This window comes from Myodes glareolus, chromosome 9 (assembly GCF_982192425.1).
Source record: "Myodes glareolus chromosome 9, mMyoGla1.1, whole genome shotgun sequence".
Taxonomy (NCBI): Eukaryota; Metazoa; Chordata; class Mammalia; order Rodentia; family Cricetidae; genus Myodes; species Myodes glareolus.
Window position 1 is genome coordinate 6309430 of NC_142034.1, and position 20630 is coordinate 6330059.

Sequence of the window (20630 nt, forward strand, 5' to 3'; positions counted from 1 at the left end):
GTTTCTTTCTCTGTTTTAGAGAGGGTCTTGGTATGAAGCCCAGGCTGTCCTAGAACTCACTACGCAGACCAGCTTGGCCTCAAAGTTCACATCAATCCTCCTGCCTCTGCCTCCTGAATGATACAGGGATGTATCACCATTCCTGGCTTGTGCTATAGGACTTTTTGTTTTGTGGTGGTCATGGAGGCTTTGAAGCTGTTACATAGCTGAAGATGACCTTGAACTCCTGACCTTCTCTCAAGTACTGGGGTACCAAGCATTGTCAATGCGCCCACCTGTATCCCAGAGAATTCCGACCAGAGCCACAGACGCAAGCCTCACCTGCATCTGTTCACTAGAATCCACATTGTAAATGGTAACTCGATTTGTGAAATAACCAGGCCAGCTTGAAGATAAACAATGATATTTTTACTTATTATCAGAGGGAACTCACACCACGAGAATGGGAAGTCACCCAGAGAGCCACAGCACCTGGTCCGTCCCAGTTTTTCTTCCCTGGGCTCCAGGTAGCCACACCTTAATTAGGTTCCACTTCTTAGAGGTGACTGGTTAACAAAGCTTCCCCCATCACCACGTATTTATTTATTTTAAACTTTATTTTATTTTATTTTAGGTTTTTTGAGACAGGGTTTCTCTGTAGCTTTGAAGCCTGTCCTGGAACTAACTCTTGTAGACCAGCCTGGCTTCGAACTCACAGAGATCCACCTGCCCCTGCCTCCCGAGTGCTGGGACTAAAGGCGTGCACCACCAACATCTGCTTTGTTTTTCAATTTTTATGTGAATGTTTTATTGTATGCCTTCATATGGGTCCTCTGGAAGAGTAGCCAGTGCTTTTAACTGCTGAGCCACCTCTCCAGCCCCTAGTTATTTATTTTTAAGACAGGGATTCAGGCAGCTCCAGCTGGTGACCTTGAACCACTGGTCTTCCCGCCTCTGTCACTCCAGTGCTTGGATCTCAAGTGTCACCCCACAGGCTTTATGTAGTGTTGTGTATTGAACCCAAGGCTTCACGAATGCCAGGCGGGGACTCTGCCAACTGAACTTCATCCCCAGCAGTAAAAGACAAATAAAAAACACAGGGAGACAGGCAGCTGTGGCGCACACCTTTAATCCCAACACTCGGGAGGCAGAGGCAGGTGAATCTTTGTGATTTCAAGGCCAGCCTGGTCTACAAGAGCTAGTTCCAGGACAGACTCCGAAACTACTGAAAAACCCTGTTCTAAAAAAACAATATGCTCAAAACTTCATTGCAACACATCGTTAATAATAACGTGAAATAAATAGACTTGCCAGAAGGTGGTGGCAGAAGCCTTTAATCCCAGCGCTTACTTGGGTGGCAGAGGGAGGCAAATCTCTAGTGAGTTCCACGACAGCTAGGGCTGTTACACAGAGAAACCAAGAAGGAGGGGAAGGGAGAGGGAGAGATTTTGTACATGGCTCAGTTTAGGCGTGTTCAAATGCCCAGCAACCACAAGTCTGTGGTTACTGTGTGCAACACTGCAGGTCTCACGGAGACAGGAACACGGTCACAGGTTTTTCCATGTCCCGTTCTTTCTCCTGGGACCCATGCTGCTGGAACCCCCTGCCGAGACAGTTCTCAGCAGACCTGCCTGCACTGGCCAGCCCTCAGCTGGGAGCCATCTAATTTGTTCCTACAGTCATACCACGGAGTCACTCTTGTTTTTTCTTGCAATGAGTCAATTAGCCCCTGAGCCTTGGGCACACACGGCCTACAGTGCTCATCTGTTGCCTGGAGGGCTTCCGCAGAGGAGTGGAGCTCTGGGGCACAGACCAGCTGGCCTGGGCACCGTCTACCACCCCACCCCACCCCACCTCCCACAGCCACTACCTCCTGGGCCCTGTCTCAAGGGCGAAGACAGCTGTGTGGACACAGGTCCGAGAGAAAGGTGATAGTTAGTGCAGACCTCTGGGCCATGCAGTCACTTAAATGGTCCCCTGTGACAGACAAGCTGATTGCAGGCGGGACATTAGTGTTTAGCAGGAAGCTATCACGGGATTAAAGTAGGGGAGGGCTGGGACAGAGGCTGGGTGGCTCGTATCCCTGGTGCCATCTCCCTAATCATGTCTTGTACCTAGAGCAGAGGACGTTGTGGGCCACCGTGTTTCCTGTGGTTGTTTGCTCTGGCAGGGCCTCCTCTGGCCTTCTTCACACACACACATCACACACGCACACGTGCACCCATTGCTACCTACTGTCAATCTCATCAGGAACAAAAACTGAATCTTCCTCTCTAGTTCGGTGGCCAAATTCAGTGGCTTCTCAGTGAGATGTAGCCAATAGATAATTGGGCCTCTTCTGTCGCCCTGAGGCCCTGCTAGAAATTGCCCTTGATGTGAGGAAAAGCCACTAAATCAGTGCGATAACCCGATAACCCGACACTCAGCCTGACTCGGCAGAAACCACAAGGGTCACTCAGTGGCTTTTCTACCAGGAAACCGGACAGAGGAACAACCAGGGTACCATGAACTTTTTGGTGACCTCTGCGAGGCTTAGCTGTAGGGCTGACTAATTCGGGTAGTGACCAGGGAAGATGTACAGTGGGTAGCCTGGCCTCTCTGAGGCTAGCATTAGAATCTTCTGAGGGTCCTAACCATGCATGGAGCTGTGGGGGCCCATGGGGAACCAGCTGGGTAGCACCTACATTTTTAAAACGTCAAGTGTGAGCAGTGATGGCGGCTCACATCTGTAATCACAGCGCCGAGACTGAGGCAGGAAGGTTGATTGCCAGCTTGGGCTACACAGCAAGAGCCTGTCTCAAATTTAAAAGAGAAAAAAAAAAAAGGTGCCTGGTGTGACTATCTCCCAGCTTCCTTGTGGGAGACAGAGCAAGGCCCCGGTGGCCCCACCTCTCCCGAGCTATGGGTGGGGGCCTGGCTGATAGTGGACCTCTGTGCAAGGGGCCCCAGGTGTTGGCTAAGCCCAATTCTAGGACCCGCTGAGCCATTGCCTTCCTATGTACTTAGGTCGGTCTGTTTAGCCTTGCTCTGGCCACTTCCCCACCTGGGTGTGACCGCTGCTCTTTAGCTGGGCGTGTGGGTCTAACAAGTCCAAACCTCCGTGGGAGTCGAGCTGGCGCCCCGCCCCTGGGCTGTGCCCTCTCCTCCCAGACTGGTTGTGCCGGAGCTGGCCGCGCACGTCGGGGCGGGCGAGCGGGCGGGCGCTGGGGCATGCGCGGGCCGGGCCTGGCCGAGACACCACACCTGCAGGGAGGGGCCTCCCAGAAACTGCCATCCCCGACCGCCGCCCCACCTCTCCAGAGCCCGACTAGTAGCCAGCGAGGACGCGCGTCGCCTTCCCGCCCTCCTGCCAGGAGAGCCCAGCCTGAGCCAGTACCTGCTTCACCACCATGTTCAAGGGGCTGAGCAAAGGCTCCCAGGGGAAGGGGTCCCCCAAAGGCTCCCCAGCCAAGGGGTCCCCTAAGGGCTCCCCCAACAAGCACAATCGGTGAGCGGGGGCCCTGGGTAGCGGTGCTGGGATCAGGGTGGTGCAGGGCCCCGGTATCCCAGCTACCTGGGAGCCCAGTTCTGGCATTTGGTGTCCTGTGGCCAAGGGCTCCTGCTTCCAGCCAGGCTGAGCAATCGATGGATAGCCTCTTGCCGCCCACGTTCTCCTGCTGGTTGGGGGTACGGGGGGGGGTCATAGGTGGAGGGTGGCCTTGCAGAGGTGCTGGACAAGGTGACTGGGAACTTCAGAGTCTGGCTCCCTGTTTGCCACTCAACTCTGATTGTCCTCTGGATTGGATCAGTCCTGGAGCGTGGGCCCAGGGTGGGCAGGACCAAGAAACTCAAGAGAAAGGTTTCTGGGCTGGGCTACATCCCCCACCCAACACACTTTTCCCCCGGTTGCAGCCCTGGGTTTTGTCTGTGAAGAGTCAGGAGACCTTTTTCATGGGGGTGAGAGGAGTTGCCACCACGCTCCCATCACCAGCTCTCCGCAAAAAGACTTGGCCATGTTCTTCCCGCTCACTGGCCTCAAGCCCTCTGTAGGAGGAGGTGGCAGCCTGCCTGGAGTCAGGTGTTGGGGTGCAGAGGTGTCAAGATAAGATGAAAGGCTGAAGTCTGGGTACCCATTACCTCGATAGGGATCAGGATGCCAACCCAGAGGCTGGGCATCTGGGTGGACAGGAAAGACAGCGGTAAAGACTCTCACTAGACTGACCCGTCCCCACGAGGCACTGAGCCCAGCCCAGGGTGGAGTGCATGGTTCCCGGTGCAAGCATTCTCTTGGGGGACCCAACCTGAGGCTGGGCGCTCCCTGGGGTTCCGGAAGCCTCCTGGCCTTGCCTTCCAGACTTCTGTAGCTCTATTCACACACCCTCCTGAAGGCTCCTTGTTCCCCTCAGAGGTGCCTACTCATTTAGCTCTTCTTTATTGAGGATCTGTGGCGTGCCAGGACTGCCCTAGGCTCTGGGGATACCCTGCAAGAGAAATAGTGGTGTCCCTACCTTCAAGGTGCTCATATCAGTACAGGTCAGCCGGGTGGTGATGGTGGTAGTGGTGCATACCTTCAATCCCAGCACTCAGGAGGCAGAGACAAGAGGATCTGTGAGTTGGAGGCTAACCTGATCTACATAGTGAATTCCAGGACAGCTTGGGCTAGACAGTAAGATCCTGTCTCAACCTGGGTTTGTGTTCCGGCTTCCACATTCATAAACAGCTGTAGCTTCAGGTCCAGAGCATCCTTGTCTGGTCTCCATTGGCCCCAGGCCTGCCCATGGTGTACAGAGGCAAAACATCCATACACATAAAAATAAAACAATATGTCCTGGGTCTAATTGTGAGGGTCTGAACTGGGTGCTTCTCATGGCTTAATTCTTCAAATGCCAATGAGAACTCTGTGTTTGGGGCTGGGCATGGTGAGTTCCAGGCCAGCCTGGGCTACAGAATAAGACTTGGTTCTTTTGGGATCTTGTTGTTGTTTGTGTTTTTAAAGATAATAATAAGAAGAAAAACAATACTACTAATAATATAAATAACAGTAATAAGTAAAACCAGGTGTGGAAGCATATCCCTGTGAATTCAGCCCCTCAGGAGGCAGAGGCAGGAGGACCAAGCCTTCCATGGCTATGTACCGCGTACTGGCAAGGAGCAGGAAACCCAGGCCTTCTTGGCCACAGACTTCTCAGATGGCTGTGTCTTCACGGGCACTGCCCTGTGAGGGTCCAGGTGCAGCTCAGCTAACACTTCTGGGTTCCCTGGACTGTGACTCCTGCAGGGTGCCATGCACAAGAGGCCCTAGCAGAGCTCACAGCAGGAACCCTGCAGAGCTGGTGGAGGCCTAGGGAAGAAGCTAGCTGAGGCGGCAGGGGAGGGGGACTGTGAGGGTCCAACAACAGGCTCCCGGATGCTGTGCTAAAGAGCAAAACAGGTCATAGGCCAGGCTCTCCAGTCCCTGAAGGATATCCGGGCACCCCAGCCATCTCGTGGCCTCTCTCTGTCCCAACACTGGTTCCTCCAGGGAGTCCCTAAAGTCTCCATACTGCTGAAGTCCCTTGGGCAAGGAGAATGGTGGGGGCAGACGAGGCTCAAATGGTGGGAAGTTGGGGTGGGGACATGCCACTACTTCCCTGCCTTCGCTTAGCTTAGCTGTGCCTCCTGAAGCCAACCAGGCTATCTTAGGTAATTGACTTTCTCCCTGGTCCACTTCCCCACCCACCCCAGGAAGGAGGCAGGTGGTTGGGCAGGGTTTGGAGTGATTGAGGTATGTATTCATGCATTGTAGCAGCACATGGCCCTGGACTGTCGCTTTCCAAACCCTCTGCAGGGGACAGGGGACAGCACCCCCACCCCTGTCTAGGGCTGAGCACCAGAGCTCAGACGATGGACTCTTCCCATAATGCTCTCCTCTCTCCCTGGTCACCCTCCAGGGCTGCGACCCAGGAGCTGGCTCTGCTCATCTCCCGCATGCAAGCCAACGCTGACCAGGTGGAGAGGGACATTTTGGAGACTCAGAAAAGACTGCAACAAGTAAGGACCCTGCACCAGGGACTGGGGGGGAGGCACAGGGTCCCAGAGTCAATGCCTGGGGGGTCCCCAGAAAGCCTGGGAAGAGGGACAGACAACCTACCTAGCCCTCAACTGTCTGCAGCCCACTCCAGTCACAGGGAAGGCTCGACTTTCCATGTCATACTTGCTACTTTTGGAATAAAATAAAGGGACCCCTTGCTATCTGACCTAGGTGTCCTTGCCACCGGCCACATGGATGCCCTAGCCCTCTGCTTGGTGGTCTCCAAGGTGGACTGGTACACCCAGGGTCCCAGGGCCGAAGTGGGGGCGGGGTTCAGTCCAGCAGGGGCAGGTCAACAAAAAACATGGATGTGAGGCTTTGGGCCCTGCACGTGGCTCTGTGTCTCACACCAGGACCGGCAGAATGGTGAGCAGAACCAGGCTTTGGAGCACCAGCAGGAGACTGGCCGCAACCTGAAGGAGGCCGAGGTGCTACTCAAAGATCTTTTCTTGGATGTAGACAAGGCTCGGCGGCTCAAGCACCCTCAGGCTGAGGAGATTGAGAAGGAGTGAGTAAGCCGGGCCTCACAATGGAAGCGTGGGGGTCCCCGGAGAACCCAGCCCAGCTCTGACCCCGTGGCTACCCCTTGCAGCATCAAGCAGCTGCACGAACGGGTGACCCAGGAGTGTGCAGAGTACCGCGCCCTGTATGAGAAGATGGTGTTGCCACCGGATGTGGGGCCCAGGGTCGACTGGGCGCGTGTGTTGGAGCAGAAACAGGTTGGGGCGCCCGTGTATCAATGCATTCTCAAGGATCTCAAACCCACACCCAATGCCGTCAGAAGAGCAAGACAGAATGTGTTTCCTGGGGCTTTGAATTTGAACCTGGGGCTAGCTTGGGAATCTAGGAGGGGAGCCAGCAGAGCAGACAGCATAGCCAGGCAAGGCTTCCTGCAGAAGCCACTGAGAGGTGGGAGGACTTGGCTGGGTCACAATGAAGCGCGAAGACCTCCCAGGAAGAAGGCACAAGGCTCTTGCCTGGAGGAGTCGGGTAGGATGGGCAGTGGACACACCAAGCCATGGGACGCTAAGCGATTTCATTTGATGCATTGTGATGACAGCCAGGGACCGTGGGGAAGGGCAGGTCCTGGGTCCAGCTGGACACATCCAGGCAGCTCTTGCTGAGGTTTTGGGATACAGGTAACACAGAAGCACAGTATGGGACCTGAGTTCTGAGAACTGGTGGCCACATGAGCATGGCATGCCCGTGCTGTGGGGAAGAACTGCCGTTCATCCAGGCTGCTCACCTGGCCTGTCCATTCTTCGCTTCTATGGTTGACCCTGGTTCTCCTGCTGTGGGGAGGGTACCAGCGGCTGTGGGGATAGGGTGGGGAATTGTTCTCCGAGCCGTAGGAAGCCAGGCCTTCCTGGTAGGACTGAGGACTGGGCTCTTCCGCAGAAACTGGTCTGTGAGGGCCAGTATGGGCCCGGGATGGCCGAGCTGGAACAGCAGGTGGCCGAGCACAACATCCTACAGAGGGAGATCGAGGCTTACGGGCAGCAGCTGCGGACCCTGGTGGGACCTGTGAGTGCATTCCAGTCCGGCCTGGTATCACAGCCAGGCGAGATCTGCTGGCCTTCAAGGGAGAGATGGTGGTGGAAGCGGTTCTGATGCAGGCGGGGAGGGGGCATCACCCTACACCCTGCTTCTCACTGGCCCTGTTTCTCTCCTTGGCTGAGGCAGGATGCAACCAACATAAGGAACCAATACCGTGACCTGCTGGTGAGCTGGGAGATGGGCTGGGCCTGGGTGCTGTGGTTGGTGGGGCTTCTTTGCCTGGACCCTTCCTGGGGTCGCTATGGCCGAGGACACCGATATCACCTCTGCCACCTCCTTCTCTCCTGAGCGCAGAAGGCGGCCTCATGGCGCCGACAGAGTCTGGGCAGCCTGTACACACACCTGCAGGGCTGCACTCGGCAGCTGAGTGCCCTGGCGGAGCAGCAAGGCCGCATCCTGCAGCAGGATTGGAGTGACCTCATGCCTGACCCCACTGGTGTGAGGAGAGAGTATGAGGTCCGTGGGGACAGGCCCAGGCAGTGGGGGTGTCTCGGGCTATCTTATTGCTAACGGCTGTCCCCACTTCAATCGTCTCTAGCACTTCAAGGAGCACGAACTGCTGGCCCAGGAGCAGAATATAAACCAGCTGGAGGATGACGCAGAACGCATGGTGGAACTTGGCCACCCAGCCATTGGACCCATTCAGGTGTGGAGGTCCCGCCCGTGAGCCCCCAAACGGGATGGCGGGCTGGTGGGTGTGGCGAGACCCCAGCGCTCACCCTGCTGTGCTCCAGGTCCACCAGGAGGCTCTCAAGATGGAGTGGCAGAATTTCCTGAACCTTTGCATCTGCCAGGAGAGCCAGCTGCAGCATGTGGAGGATTACCGCAGGGTGAGCTTGTGGCTGAGGACCAGGGTGGTGGCTTAGGGCAGCACAGAATACAGGACCCACTGCAAAGACAGAACCGTGGCGTTGAGCCTGCAACCCCGTAAGGGAATGATATCAAGACTACATCCTTTATACCTCGCGAGTTTATTTTCTAATTCTTAAAAGAACTGTTTTTGAGACAGTATCTTATGAAACCCAGGTTGACTTCAGATTCACTCTATGGCTGGGGATGACCATGGACTTCTGATCCTCTTAAGTGCTGGCTAGCTGTAAGGCATGTGACGTTACGCCTAGTTAATATGGTGCTAGGGATTGAACCCAGGGCCTCTCTACACACCCTAAACCGAGCTATATCGCCCGCTCATTGGTGCCTGCCCTGTAAACCAGGCTGACCTCAAACTCACGGAGATCCGCCTGCCTCTGCCTCCCAAGTGCTGGGATTAAAAGCATGCACCACCACCACCTGGCTCATTTTTCTTTTATTCTATATATTTATTTATTTTTATTTCATTTGCATTGGTGTTTTGCCTGCATGTATATCTGTATAAGGGTGTTGGATATACTGGAACTGGATTTCAGACAGTTGTGAGCTACCACGTGGGTGCTGGGAATTGAACCCAGGTCCTTTGGATGAGCAGTCAGTGCTCTCAACTGAGCCATCTCGCCAACCTTTTTTTTTTTTAAAACTACTTGTCACATGTGTGTCTGAGTCTGAATATGTGCAGATGAGAGCAGATGCTTGGGAAAGTCAGAAGCAAGAGGATCTCTATCAGTTCCAGGACAGCCTGGTCTACCTAGCAAGTTCAAGGCTACCAAGACTACATAGTAAGATCCTGTCTCAAAAAATTACCAGTAGCTGGGTGGTGGTGGCGCACACCTTTAATCTCAGCACTTGGGAGGCAGAGGCAGGTGGATCTCTGAGAGTTTGAAACCAACCTGGTCTATACAACTAGTTCTAGGATAGCCAAGGCTACACAAAGAAACCCTATTTCAGAAAAAAAAACCCAAAATTAATAATAATAAGATAGCAGGCGGGGTCTAGTGTGATGACGGTGACAGAAAGGGCACTCAGGGAGCAGAAAGCAGGGGTGCCAACCCTGAGGTTAGCCTGTGCTACTAACTGAGGCTAGCCTGGGCTACTTACTGAGGCTCTATCTCAAGAAAAAAGAAGAGGAAGATGAGGAAGAGGAAGAAGAAGATAAATCGCCAGGGGTGCAGCTCAGTAGTAGAAGACAGCATGCACCAGAGCCCTGTGTACAAAGAAATAGGAGATTGTCTTATGACACACTAAAAGCTATTTTCATTGAACCAAAAACGCCCCGTTTGTGGATACTCCCTTTTAAAAAGGTCCCAGTGCCTGGGTAGCTGTAGCTGGTCTTTGTTTAGCTGGTTGAGATTTAACCTGTTTTTGTTTTAAGCTGGTTTGAGCATAGCTGGCCCGGGATTAGCCTGACTTGAGTGAGTTCAGCCTGGTCAGTGCTCCAGCTACTTTGCAGGATCCCTGGGCAGCAGGTTTTCCCTGGCTCTGCCCTTGACTATCTGGGCGACCTTAGTTCCAGGAAGAGGCGGACTCTGTCAACCAGACCCTGGCAAAGCTCAACTCCAACCTGGACACCAAGTACGGCCTTGTCGCTGGGGACTCCTCTGGCTCTGCCACAGAGCTCCTGCTACAGCTGGAGGTGAGATGTCCCCACCCGGCCCCGCTGTCTGCATCCTGCTCCTGGGCATGGAGCTGACTCCAGAAAAGAGGTCCCCAGTTCAGCCCCAAGGTCCCCAGGAGAAGGGCTGCTCCAGCAGAAGCCATGACCTTTCTGCACTTGAGTATCCCATCTGTAATGTGACCAGAGAAGCCTGGGGGAAGCTCTGAGGACCCCGTAGCTTCCCCTCCGGAGGCCTGTGTGGGACTAGCCAGCATCTTTATCCTCATCCATCCACAGCCAGTCTGATTGAGACTTCTCCCCTGATGGAGGCCACACCCCTCTTGGGAGATGGAAAGGGGGCAGGTGGCTTCCATTGCAGCCTGACCTGAGCTCCTGCTCCCTGGGTCCCCAACAGGCAGAGGAGAAGCAGCTGGCTGTGACAGAGAGGGCCGTTGGGGAGCTGCAGCAGCAGAGTCGGAAGGTGGCCCCACTGCCGCAGCGCAGGACCCCACCCCAGCAGCCCCTGCGCGTGGACAGCATCTGTGACTGGGACTCGGGAGAGGTGTGAGCTCTACCTGCCCTCCTTATCCACCCCAGCCTCTGCCTCTCCCTCTTCTCGCCCCTTCCCTGACCCAGCCCCACCCCTCTTTAGTCTGTCCCACCTCTGATCTGTCCTTGTCCTTACCCCAACCCCTCCCACCCCTCCTCCAGCTCCCTTTCCAGCTGCTGACCCCACCCATGCCTGTCCCCAGCACCTACCCATCCTGACCCTAGCCAGCTCTCCAGCTCCTAACTATCCTTGATCCCACACGAGCCCCTCTCCTCTCCCTCAGGTGCAGCTGCTTCGGGGAGAGCAATACACACTCAAGGACAATGCTGACCCGTACACGTGGGTGGTTCAGGGCCCTGGAGGAGAGACCAAGAGCGCCCCCGCTGCCTGCCTCTGGATCCCAGCACCAGACCCTGACGCTGTAACCAAGGCCTCCAGGTGGCTCACCCCAAGATGCCCACAGGCACCAAGGCCCATGTTTCCCCTGAGGTGGTGGGAGCTAGAACTGGACAGGTAGAGAGACACGCTTCTCTCACCTCCTCATTCCAGGCTGGCCACGGAGCTGCAGACCCTGAAGCAGAGACTGTCTACGGTGAAGAGCCGCCTTAAGAACGCTGTGGTAGAACCCTTACCGCCTGGCCAGCAGGGTACCAGAGGATGGCCAGGGAGGGGGCTGATGGGAGGGCCATGGCGGGTAGGCGGTACGCCATCTCTAGGCCCAGTCCACCCTCCAGGTCCTCCATACGCTGCGGACATCCAGGGAGAGCCCATTTTAGGCTGAACCCTCACTGGCACTTCTGCCCCCAGCCCCAGCAGGCTCAGCTCCAACTGACCCACAGGCTCAGAAACTCCTGACACAGATGACCCAGCTGGACGGGGACCTGGAAAGGATAGAGAAGCAGGTGCTGACCTGGGTTCGGACGCCGCTGAACCGGTCTACCCCACTGACGGACCTGGAGGACCGCATCCACGGCCATGAGGTTCGTGAGCAGCACCCAGAGCCTGGGAAAAGAAAGGGTCCCGTGCTGAGGCTGTAGACTCAGAAAACAGGATTCCCATCCTGGTTCTTCCACGACAGGCTCTGTTACCTTGGACACATCGCTTTTCTGAGCTTTGTTTTTCTCATGTCTGGGGTGGTCCTCAGATCCTTCAGGTATCCTGAGGGTGAACCATGCCTGGCCAGAGTGGAGACCCCCACACACCAACATTTCTCTAGCGAGGATTGTGGGTCCACCAAGGAAGTCTGGAATATCCTGTAGGGGGAGATTTCTCAGCAATGCATCCCCTGGATGGATGGGGAGATGCTGTAGGGGATGACCACTTTTTCTGACACATGAACCCAGTGCCCTGGGTAGAAGCCCAAGCATTCCAGTCAGCCTTCCAAACCGGTTTCTGTTCAAATACAGCATGCCATTTAGTGTTTGACTTTTAAAAATGTGAACCATGTTCATTTACATTGTTGTATAACCTGTTCTGGTCTATCTGCTGCACAGCTTGGATGGAGGGGAGGCAGCAGCTCAGACCGCAGGGGAGGAGGGCAGAGGCTATGAAGTCAGGTGCTGCACAAAGATGCTCTTGCATTGGGGGTGGGGGCTGGGTACTCATTGGAGGGTCTCACAGATGGGACAGTCGTGAAAGGGAGGACGTGTGTACAGGATGTCCGAGGCTGATGACTGATCCTGCCACACCAAAATAGGTCTGTAGGGTTTTTTTGTTTGTTTGCTTGTTTTGAGACAGAGTCTTCTGCTGTGGCCCAAACTGGCCTCAAGCTCTTGGCCCTCCCACCTCAGCCTCCTGAGGGCTGGGATTACAGCCCTAAGACACCGCATCCGGTGGTCCTTTGGTTTTGATGTCAGCCTCCTGAAGGCTGGGATTACAGCCCTAAGACACCGCATCCGGTGGTCCTTTGGTTTTGATGTCAGTTGCCATATCAGAGGTGTTGGCAAGACCACTAAAAGCCCAGTTCACACATTTGCCTTATGGGATGGGTGAATTAGCTGTGATATGAGATCGGCAGGCAGCAGCCCCAAGTGGGCTGAGCCAGGGCTCTGCCTGCCCAGCCTGAAGCCGGCGAGCAGTAGAGTGACAGAGTGACGGTACCAACCACAGGCCACGGTTGCTAAGCGCCTGATAAACAGGGCCTCATGCCATTGCCCAAGCCCTCATCCTGCAGATGAAGAGATGGGAGGTGAGAAAGGGTGCCTGGCCTTAGGACTGTCCCCTTGGGGACTAGAATAGCCAGGCCTGGCCTCCAACTTTTACGATGCCTTCATGCGCATAGGGTCAGGTGACCTAGAGATCTCTGACCTGCGTTCTCTGCCCACTCCACCCCTGACCCAGGGCACAGCACAGCATCTTCAGAGCCTGGGAACTGAGAAGGAGGCAGCCCAGCAGGCGTGTGAGGCCTTTCTGTCTACTAAGCCTGTGGGCCCTGCTGCCCTGCAGCTGCCTGTGGTCCTCAACAATGTCAAGAATAAGTATAATGACGTGCAGAGCCTGTGCCGCCTCTACGGGGAGAAGTGAGTGCTCGGGAGAGGGGCATCTGGAGGGAGTTGGCCGTTATGACTGAGCTAGTGACTGTCACTTCCTCACCACAGAGCCAAAGCTGCTCTAGGCCTGGAGCAGCAGATCCAGGAGGCAGACAGGGTCATCCGGGGCTTTGAGGCCACCCTGGCCCAGGAGGGCCCCATCCCTGAAGGCTCCGGGGCACTGCAGGAGAGGGTTGGTGAGCTGCAGGTAGGCTCAGCGGCAGAGTCCTGGTGGGAGGGGCAGGTGTGGAGCGGTCTGGCTATCCCGTGGAGCCTGGAGCAGTGTGCTCCCTTCTGGCCCTTTATTCCCCCAGCACCAGCGGAAAGAGCTCCTCCAGCAACAGGCCTGCGTGCTGGGGCTGCACCGCCAGCTGAAAGCCGCCGAGCACGCCTGTGGTGCGCTGCAGAACAATTTCCAAGAGTTCTGCCAAGACCTGCCGCACCAGCAGCGCCAGGTGCGCGCCCTCACTGACCGCTACCACGCCGTGGGGGACCAGCTGGATTCGAGGTGAGCGAACTGGAAGAGGGCTCAGGCACCGCTGGCTGCCGCTGGGCTAGTGACAACCTCTCTGAGGCTGTTTCCTTCCTCCACAAAGGGGCGATAAACCGTACTGACTCCTGGCCCATACCTGTTCCAGGCAAGCACTGTCCAATGTGTCTCTGAGATACAGAGGACCTACCTGGCCGGTCGCTTGGGCCTTCTGCTCCTCCGTCTCAGGATGGAGACACTATCAACCTCCTCTGTGTACTCCCCACCCTTCCCTGGAGGTCAGCTCTCACTCCCGTATGGGACCTTGTCCTCTGGCAGGGAGAAGACCCTACAAGATGCCAGGCTCATCTACCAGCAGTTCACAAATGTCAGGGACAACCTGAACTCCTGGCTGGAGCAGCTGCCCCACAACCAGGTGCAGCCCAGCGACGGGCCCAGCCAGATCGCCTACAAGCTGCAAGCACAGAAGGTGAGGGGCCGGGGCTACGCGATGATCTGAGTCAGAGCCTGATCTAGAGTTGGGGGGGGGGGGCTCTAGCTACCTGTTCTTTCCCGTCACCTCCCTTCAGGGACAGCTATGTGTATGCAGGAGGCCAAGGTTCCAAAGCGAGAGGCCTCACAGTTGAGGCCAGGAGGTTTGGGGGCTTGGAACAGCACTTTCCTCTGGTGGGATCCCAGCCGTTGTTGTGTGCCCGTCCCGATCCTTGTCAAGGCTGTAGGTGAGGAGCCAGGAGTGCAGGGTACAGACCCCCTCCTGCAGGCAATCCTCCTGTCGCGGAATCTGTCCATCCCATGCCAGCGCCTGATAAGCGCTTTCCGAGACCAGACGCCGGTTTGGTGCGAGCGCCCTCTGGTGGAAATTTATGGGACTGAGGGACCAGGGGAAAAGGTAGAGGAACAAGCCTGGCAGGCGGGTAGAGGAGAAATGTCCCAGAGGAGTGTGGTCCAGAGAAAGGAGGTGTGGCTGTGAGGCAGGGACAGACCACACAGGTCCTTCTCAGCACGGGAAGGAATCTGGACATGACGTTACAGCATTGAGAGCTCCGGGAGAAGAGGTCACCCTCAGATTGTTTAAAAGTGGTCTATTGCTCCAAATGGACAATGGATAAAAGGGGTGTGGATGGAGACAGGGAGGCCTCAGGGGTGCCAGGGCAGAAGTCTGGGGCCATAGGGGGCCCCGTACCCTTACTAGAAAAAAAAAATGAAGTTTGAATTCTTAGAGCATTGAGACTTTTGTTTTGTTTTTATTTGTTTTTTTTTCTTTTTTTTAAAGATTTATTTATTAATTATGTATACAGCTTTCTACTTGCATGTGTTCCTGCAGGCCAGAAGAGGGCACCAGATCTCATTACAGATGGTTGTGAGCCATCATGTGGTTGCTGGGAATTGAACTCAGAACCTTTGGAAAAACAGTCAGTGTTCTTAACCTCTGAGCCATCTCTCCAGCCCCTGGTTTTGTTTTTTTTCAAGTCAAGGTTTTTATGTGTACCCTGGCTGTCCTGGAACTCGCTTTGTAGACCAGGCTGGCCTCAAACTCAGAGATCTGCCTGCTTCTGCTTCTCAAGTACTGGGATTAAAGGTGTGTGCCACCACCGCCTGGCCGTTTTGTAGGGTTTCTCTGTGTAACTTTGGAACCTGTCCTGGAACCCGCTCTGTAGACCAGGCTGGCCTCGAAGTCACAGAGATCCACCTGCCTCTGCCTCCAGAGTGCTGGGATTAAAGATGTGTGCCACCATCACCCAGCTGTTTTTCGTTTTGTTTTTAAGAGTCTAGGTAAATCAAAGGGCATAGCCAGGGTTCAGAATGATGGATGGGATGACCAGTGGTTCCCAGAGACTGGTCCCCTGACCGGTACCATTGGCGTCACCTGAAAGCTTGTTCAGAGTGTTCTTCAGGACCGCAGAGTCTCTCACTGCGCAGCTGGGGCCGGCGACCTCTGGCACTAATGCCACTAAAGCTACAATGTGAGAACCTCTGGGCCAAGACAGAATTCCTAGAGCCATCAGACAAGTTCCCAGAGAACAGTGTCAGAGAAGCCAAGCACCTCTGGGTCCCCTTTGCCTCTGTGTATGTTGGCTGCTTGTAACCCTGGAGATGCCGGTTGGTGGAGAGGAGCCTTTTCCGACCCCTGTGACTCTTGCTTCCTCCCTGGCAGAGGCTGATGCAGGAAGTAGTGGGGCGTGAGCAGGACCGGGCCACAGTGTCCCGCCTCTCCCAGGACCTGCAGGAAGCTCTCCAGGTGAACACTTTGACTTTGACTTCCCCGCCTTGTCCCCCAGCCTCTTTCCCTCTTCGATCTCTGACAGTGACTCTTTTCCCTGTTCAGGACTACGAGCTGCAAGCAGATACCTACCGCTGCTCCTTGGAGCCCACCCTGGCAGTGTCAGCGCCTAAGAAAGTCCGAGTGATTTCCCTGCAGGAGAGCATTCAGGCTCAGGTGAGGCGGGTCCTGGCAGGGCCTAGCAGCTGGCATTATTAACTCCGCAGTTCCTCAGGCCAGAGCTGACTCCCGTCTTCTCCCCCACTTCGCCACCTCCAGGAGAAGAACCTCGCCAAGGCTTACACGGAGGTCACGGCGGCCCAGCAGCAGCAGCTGTACCAGCTGGAGTTTGCTAAGAAGATGCTGGAGAAGGTAAAGAGACAATGCCCACCCTGTGCCCACGGCAGCCCATCTGGCCTGGTGTTGGTCTGGATGTCATCCTTTCTCTCCTGCAGCCTCTAGTCCCTGGAGGGTTTGGACATGAAGATTTCTCTAGAAGTTCATACAGGCCTGTCCCTGTTCCAGGCAGGCCCTGGAGATGGCCTCTAGTCATTGCTTAGCCATAGGCAATCCTCTGATGGGGACCTGGCCTCTAGCCTCAGAGAGCCATCAGCCTTAGGGCCTAGTCACACTGGTGACAGGCCATCTGGGGTCTCCGTTGCTGATAGAGCAGAAGCCAGGAGCTCTCTATGGTTCCCGTGGCTGACCACCTTTTACCTTCCCGAGCCACATTTCAGCATCTACTGGAGAAGGATGGGCCTGAGAGCCAGGGAGGCTTGGGAGGGTCCCATGGGCACTCTCTGCTGCAAATGACCTGGACCCTGCCTTGTACCCTAATACCATCCAACTGAGCTCAAAATCCCGTGTCTTCAGCATTCCATGTCTTCAGCTCCATGGCCCGGGATCTAGTTTCAGAAAGCAGGGAGGGTCTCTGACCTCAGAGGTGGGGTACAGAAAAATGGGGCTCCAGTCTTTACTCACTTCAGCGCTCTCCCCCCCCCCACTGCAGGAGCTTAGTGAGGGCATCCAAGTGACACACAGAGCAAGGCAGGGGTCCGGCAGCCCAGCAGGGGCAGAGTCAGAGGCCCTGAAGTCCCAGCTAGAAGAAGAGCGGAAGCGGGTGGCTGAGGCGCAGCGTGAGCTGGAGCAGCAGAGGCAGCAGCTGCTGCAGCTGAGGACCCAGCAGCCTGTGGCGAGGCTGGAAGAGAAGGAGGTGGTAGAATTCTACCGGGACCCCCAGTTGGAGAGCGATGTGGCTAGAATGTCATCCCAGGTGGAGGAGGAGGGCCAGAGGCGGGCCCGCCTGCAGGCGGAGCTGGAGGTGGTGGCCCAAAAGGTCGTCCACTTGGAGGGCAAGAGGAGGACCATGCAGCCTCACCTGCTGACCAAAGAGGTCACCCAAATCGAGAGGGACCCTGGCCTGGACAGCCAGGCCACCCAGCTGCACGGTGAGATGCAACAGCTGCGTGGGGAGAACAGCGCCCTGACGGCCCGGCTGGAAGAACTGAAGGATGAACTGCTGGCCCTGGAGCAGAAGGAGACGAACGTGAAGGAGAAGGTGGTGGTGAAGGAGGTGGTCAAAGTGGAGAAGGATCTGGAGATGGTCAAGGCGGTCCAGACTCTGCGGCTACAGGTTGAGGAGAATGCGGCCCGGAGGAAGGGGGCGAGGGAGGCGGTTGCCAAGATACAGGCTCGCATCAAAGACCTGGAACTGGTGATCAGCTCGGTGGAGCCCAAGGTCATCGTGAAGGAGGTCAAGAGGGTGGAGCAGGACCCTGGCCTTCTCAAGGAAGCTTCCAGGCTGAGAAGCCTCCTGGAGGAGGAGAAGAACAAGAATGTCACGTTGGCCAGGGAACTGCAAGACCTGCAGGACAAGTACAGGGTGGTGGAGAAGCAGAAGCCTAAGGTGCAACTGCAGGAGCGCGTCAACGAGATCTTCCAGGTGCACCCTGAGACGGAGCGGGAGATCGCCCGCCTCCGGGCCCAGCTGCAGGAGACAGGCAGCAAGAGGAGCGGCGTGGAAAGGGAAGTGGAGAAGCTGCTGCCGGAGCTGGAGGCCCTGCGCGCTCAGAAGCCCGTGGTGGAATACAAGGAGGTGACCCAGGAGGTGGTGAGGCACGAGAAGAACCCAGAAGTGCTCCGTGAGATTGACCGCCTCAAGGCTCAGCTCAATGAGCTGGTTAACACCCATGGGCGCTGCCAGGAACAGCTGATCCGGCTGCAGGGAGAACGGGACGAGTGGAAGCGGGAACGGTCCAAGGTGGAGACCAAGATGGTGAGCAAAGAAGTCGTGCGGCACGAGAAGGATCCCGTGCTGGAGAAAGAGGCCGAGAGGCTCCGGCAGGAGGTGCGGGAGGCGGTCCAGAAGAGGCGCGCCGCCGAGGACGTGCTCTATGAGCTACAGAACAAGTACCTGCTGCTGGAGCGGAGGCGGCCGGAGGAGCAGATTGTAGTGCAGGAGGTGGTGGTCACCCAGAAGGACCCCAAGTTGCACGAGGAGCACAGCCGGCTGAGCCGGAGCTTGGATGAGGAAGTGGGGCGGCGGCGGCAGCTGGAGCTGGAGGTGCGGCAGCTGAGCGCCGCTGTGGAGGAGAAGGAGGCCCTGCTCAGCTTCCAGGAGGACCGCAGCAAGAAGCTGGCTGCTGAGAAGGAGCTGCGGCAGCTGACCCTGAAGATCCAGGAGCTGGAGAAGCGGCCTCCCGCCCTGCAGGAGAAGATCATCATGGAGGAAGTGGTCAAGTTAGAGAAGGATCCAGATCTGGAGAGGTCTACGGAAGCCCTGAGGCGGGAGCTGGACCAAGAGAAGAGCCGGGTGATGGAGCTCCACCGGGAGTGCAAGAGCCTGCAGGTCCAGGTTGACGTCCTCCAGAAAACCAAATCCCAGGAGAAGACCATCTACAAGGAGGTGATCAGGGTGGAGAAGGATCCTGTGCTGGAGGGGGAAAGGGCCCGAGTGTGGGAGACCCTCAATCGGGAGCGCGCCGCCCACCGGGCCCGGGAGGAGGAGGTGCGGAGCTTGCAGGAGAGGATTGACCGGGCTGAGGCTCTGAGGAGGTCCTGGTCCCGGGAGGAAGCTGATCTCCAGAAGGCCCGGGACCAGGCGAGCCAGGACTGTGGGCGACTGCAGCAAGAACTGCGAGACCTGGAGCGGCAGAAGCAGCAGAAGGCCCGGGAACTGCAGGAGGAGGGGAGGCTGCTAAGCCAGAAGACGGAGAACGAGCGCCAGAAGGCGGCCCAGCGTGGCCAGGCCCTCTCGCAGCTCGAGGCCGCCATTCTTCATGAAAAGGACAAGATCTATGAGAAGGAGAGGACCCTACGGGACCTGCACACCAAGGTGAGCCGGGAGGAACTCAACCAGGAAACCCAGACCCGGGAGACCAACCTTTCAACCAAGATCTGCATCTTGGAACCCGAGACCGGGAATGACATGTCTCCGTACGAGGCCTATAAGAGGGGCATCATCGACAGAGGCCAGTACCTCCAGCTGCAGGAGCTCGAGTGCGACTGGGAGGAAGTGACCACCTCCAGCCCCTGTGGGGAGGAGTCTGTGCTCTTGGACCGCAAGAGCGGGAAGCAATACTCCATTGAGGCTGCCCTCCGCTGCCGTCGCATTTCTAAAGAGGAATACCACAGGTACAAGGACGGCCGCCTCCCCATCTCCGAGTTTGCCCTGCTGGTGGCGGGGGAGACCAAGCCCTGTTCCTCACTCTCCATTGGCTCCATCATCTCCAAGTCCTCACTCTGCTCCCCGGGCCCCCAGAGTACTGGGCTCTTCTCCTCGGGCCTCTCTCTCGGGCTCACTGACGACTGCTTCCCCATCGCCGGGGTTTACGACACGACCACGGAGAGCAAGTGCAGCATCAAGGCGGCCGTGGCCAAGAACATGCTGGACCCCATCACTGGGCAGAAGCTGTTGGAGGCCCAGGCAGCCACAGGGGGCATTGTGGACCTTCTCAGTCGAGAGCGATACTCTGTGCACAAGGCGGTGGAGCGGGGACTCATCGAGAACACCTCCACCCAACGGCTGCTCAACGCCCAGAAGGCCTTCACTGGCATTGAGGACCCAGTCACCAAGAAGAGGCTGTCGGTAGGCAAGGCCATCCAGAAGGGCTGGATGCCCCAAGAAAGTGTGCTTCCCCACCTGCTGGCGCAGCACCTGACTGGGGGCCTCATTGACCCCAAGAGGACGGGACGCATCCCCGTCCCTCAGGCTGTGCTCTGCGGGATGATCAGTGAAGACCTGGGCCAGCTCCTGCAGGATGAATCGGTCTACGAGAAGGATTTGACAGACCCCATCACCAAGGAGCGGCTGAGCTACAAGGAGGCCATGGGTCGTTGCCGCAAAGACCCTCTAAGTGGCCTGCTGCTACTCCCGGCCGTGCTGGAAGGCTATCGCTGCTACCGGGCAGCCTCCCCCACCCTGCCACGCTCCTGCGTGCGTTAATGAGGGTCGTGCAGGGGGGAGGGGAGGGGAGGATGCGTGCACCCCCCCTTGGCCTGGAGCAGTGTAATCCCAGGCAGTGGGTCCCCCCCACCATCCATCCACCTCTTACTACTCAAACATTTATGGTATTGGGCTCTGTCTCCAAACTCGGGGATTTTCATTGTTCCTCCCCCCACCCACACCGCTTCTAATAAATGAATTATCTTGGTGCCGTGTCTTGCTCTCATTTGGGTATGCGGGATCAGTCTGTTTAGGATTTGAACCCAGGAGCAACCTGCTTGGGAATTTTTCCCCAAAGTATGTGTT

At 56.5% G+C, this 20630-nt stretch overlaps 1 protein-coding gene across 1 annotated transcript; it reads left to right on the forward strand.

Moving 5' to 3' along the window:
* Positions 1-3261: 3261 nt before the first annotated feature.
* Positions 3262-20532, forward strand: Evpl (envoplakin). The gene is made up of 22 exons (XM_087909755.1): positions 3262-3466; positions 5889-5988; positions 6382-6536; positions 6621-6747; positions 7427-7552; positions 7712-7750; positions 7880-8041; positions 8124-8231; positions 8320-8415; positions 9966-10091; positions 10468-10614; positions 10886-11040; positions 11152-11249; positions 11410-11582; positions 12943-13121; positions 13200-13338; positions 13445-13638; positions 13939-14089; positions 15776-15859; positions 15947-16057; positions 16160-16252; positions 16890-20532. The coding sequence occupies exons 1-22, from the start codon at positions 3369-3371 to the stop codon at positions 20322-20324; spliced, it is 6096 nt and encodes a 2031-aa protein (XP_087765881.1). The 5' UTR covers positions 3262-3368; the 3' UTR covers positions 20325-20532.
* The last annotated feature ends 98 nt before the right edge of the window (positions 20533-20630 follow it).

Coding starts and splice junctions, on each gene's coding strand:
- Evpl (XM_087909755.1), top strand. CDS start 3,369: ATGTTCAAGGGGCTGAGCAAAGGCTCCCAGGGGAAGGGGTCCCCCAAA. Junction 3,467..5,888: donor TCCCCCAACAAGCACAATCG/GTGAGCGGGGGC, acceptor GTCACCCTCCAG/GGCTGCGACCCAGGAGCTGG. Junction 5,989..6,381: donor CTCAGAAAAGACTGCAACAA/GTAAGGACCCTG, acceptor GTCTCACACCAG/GACCGGCAGAATGGTGAGCA.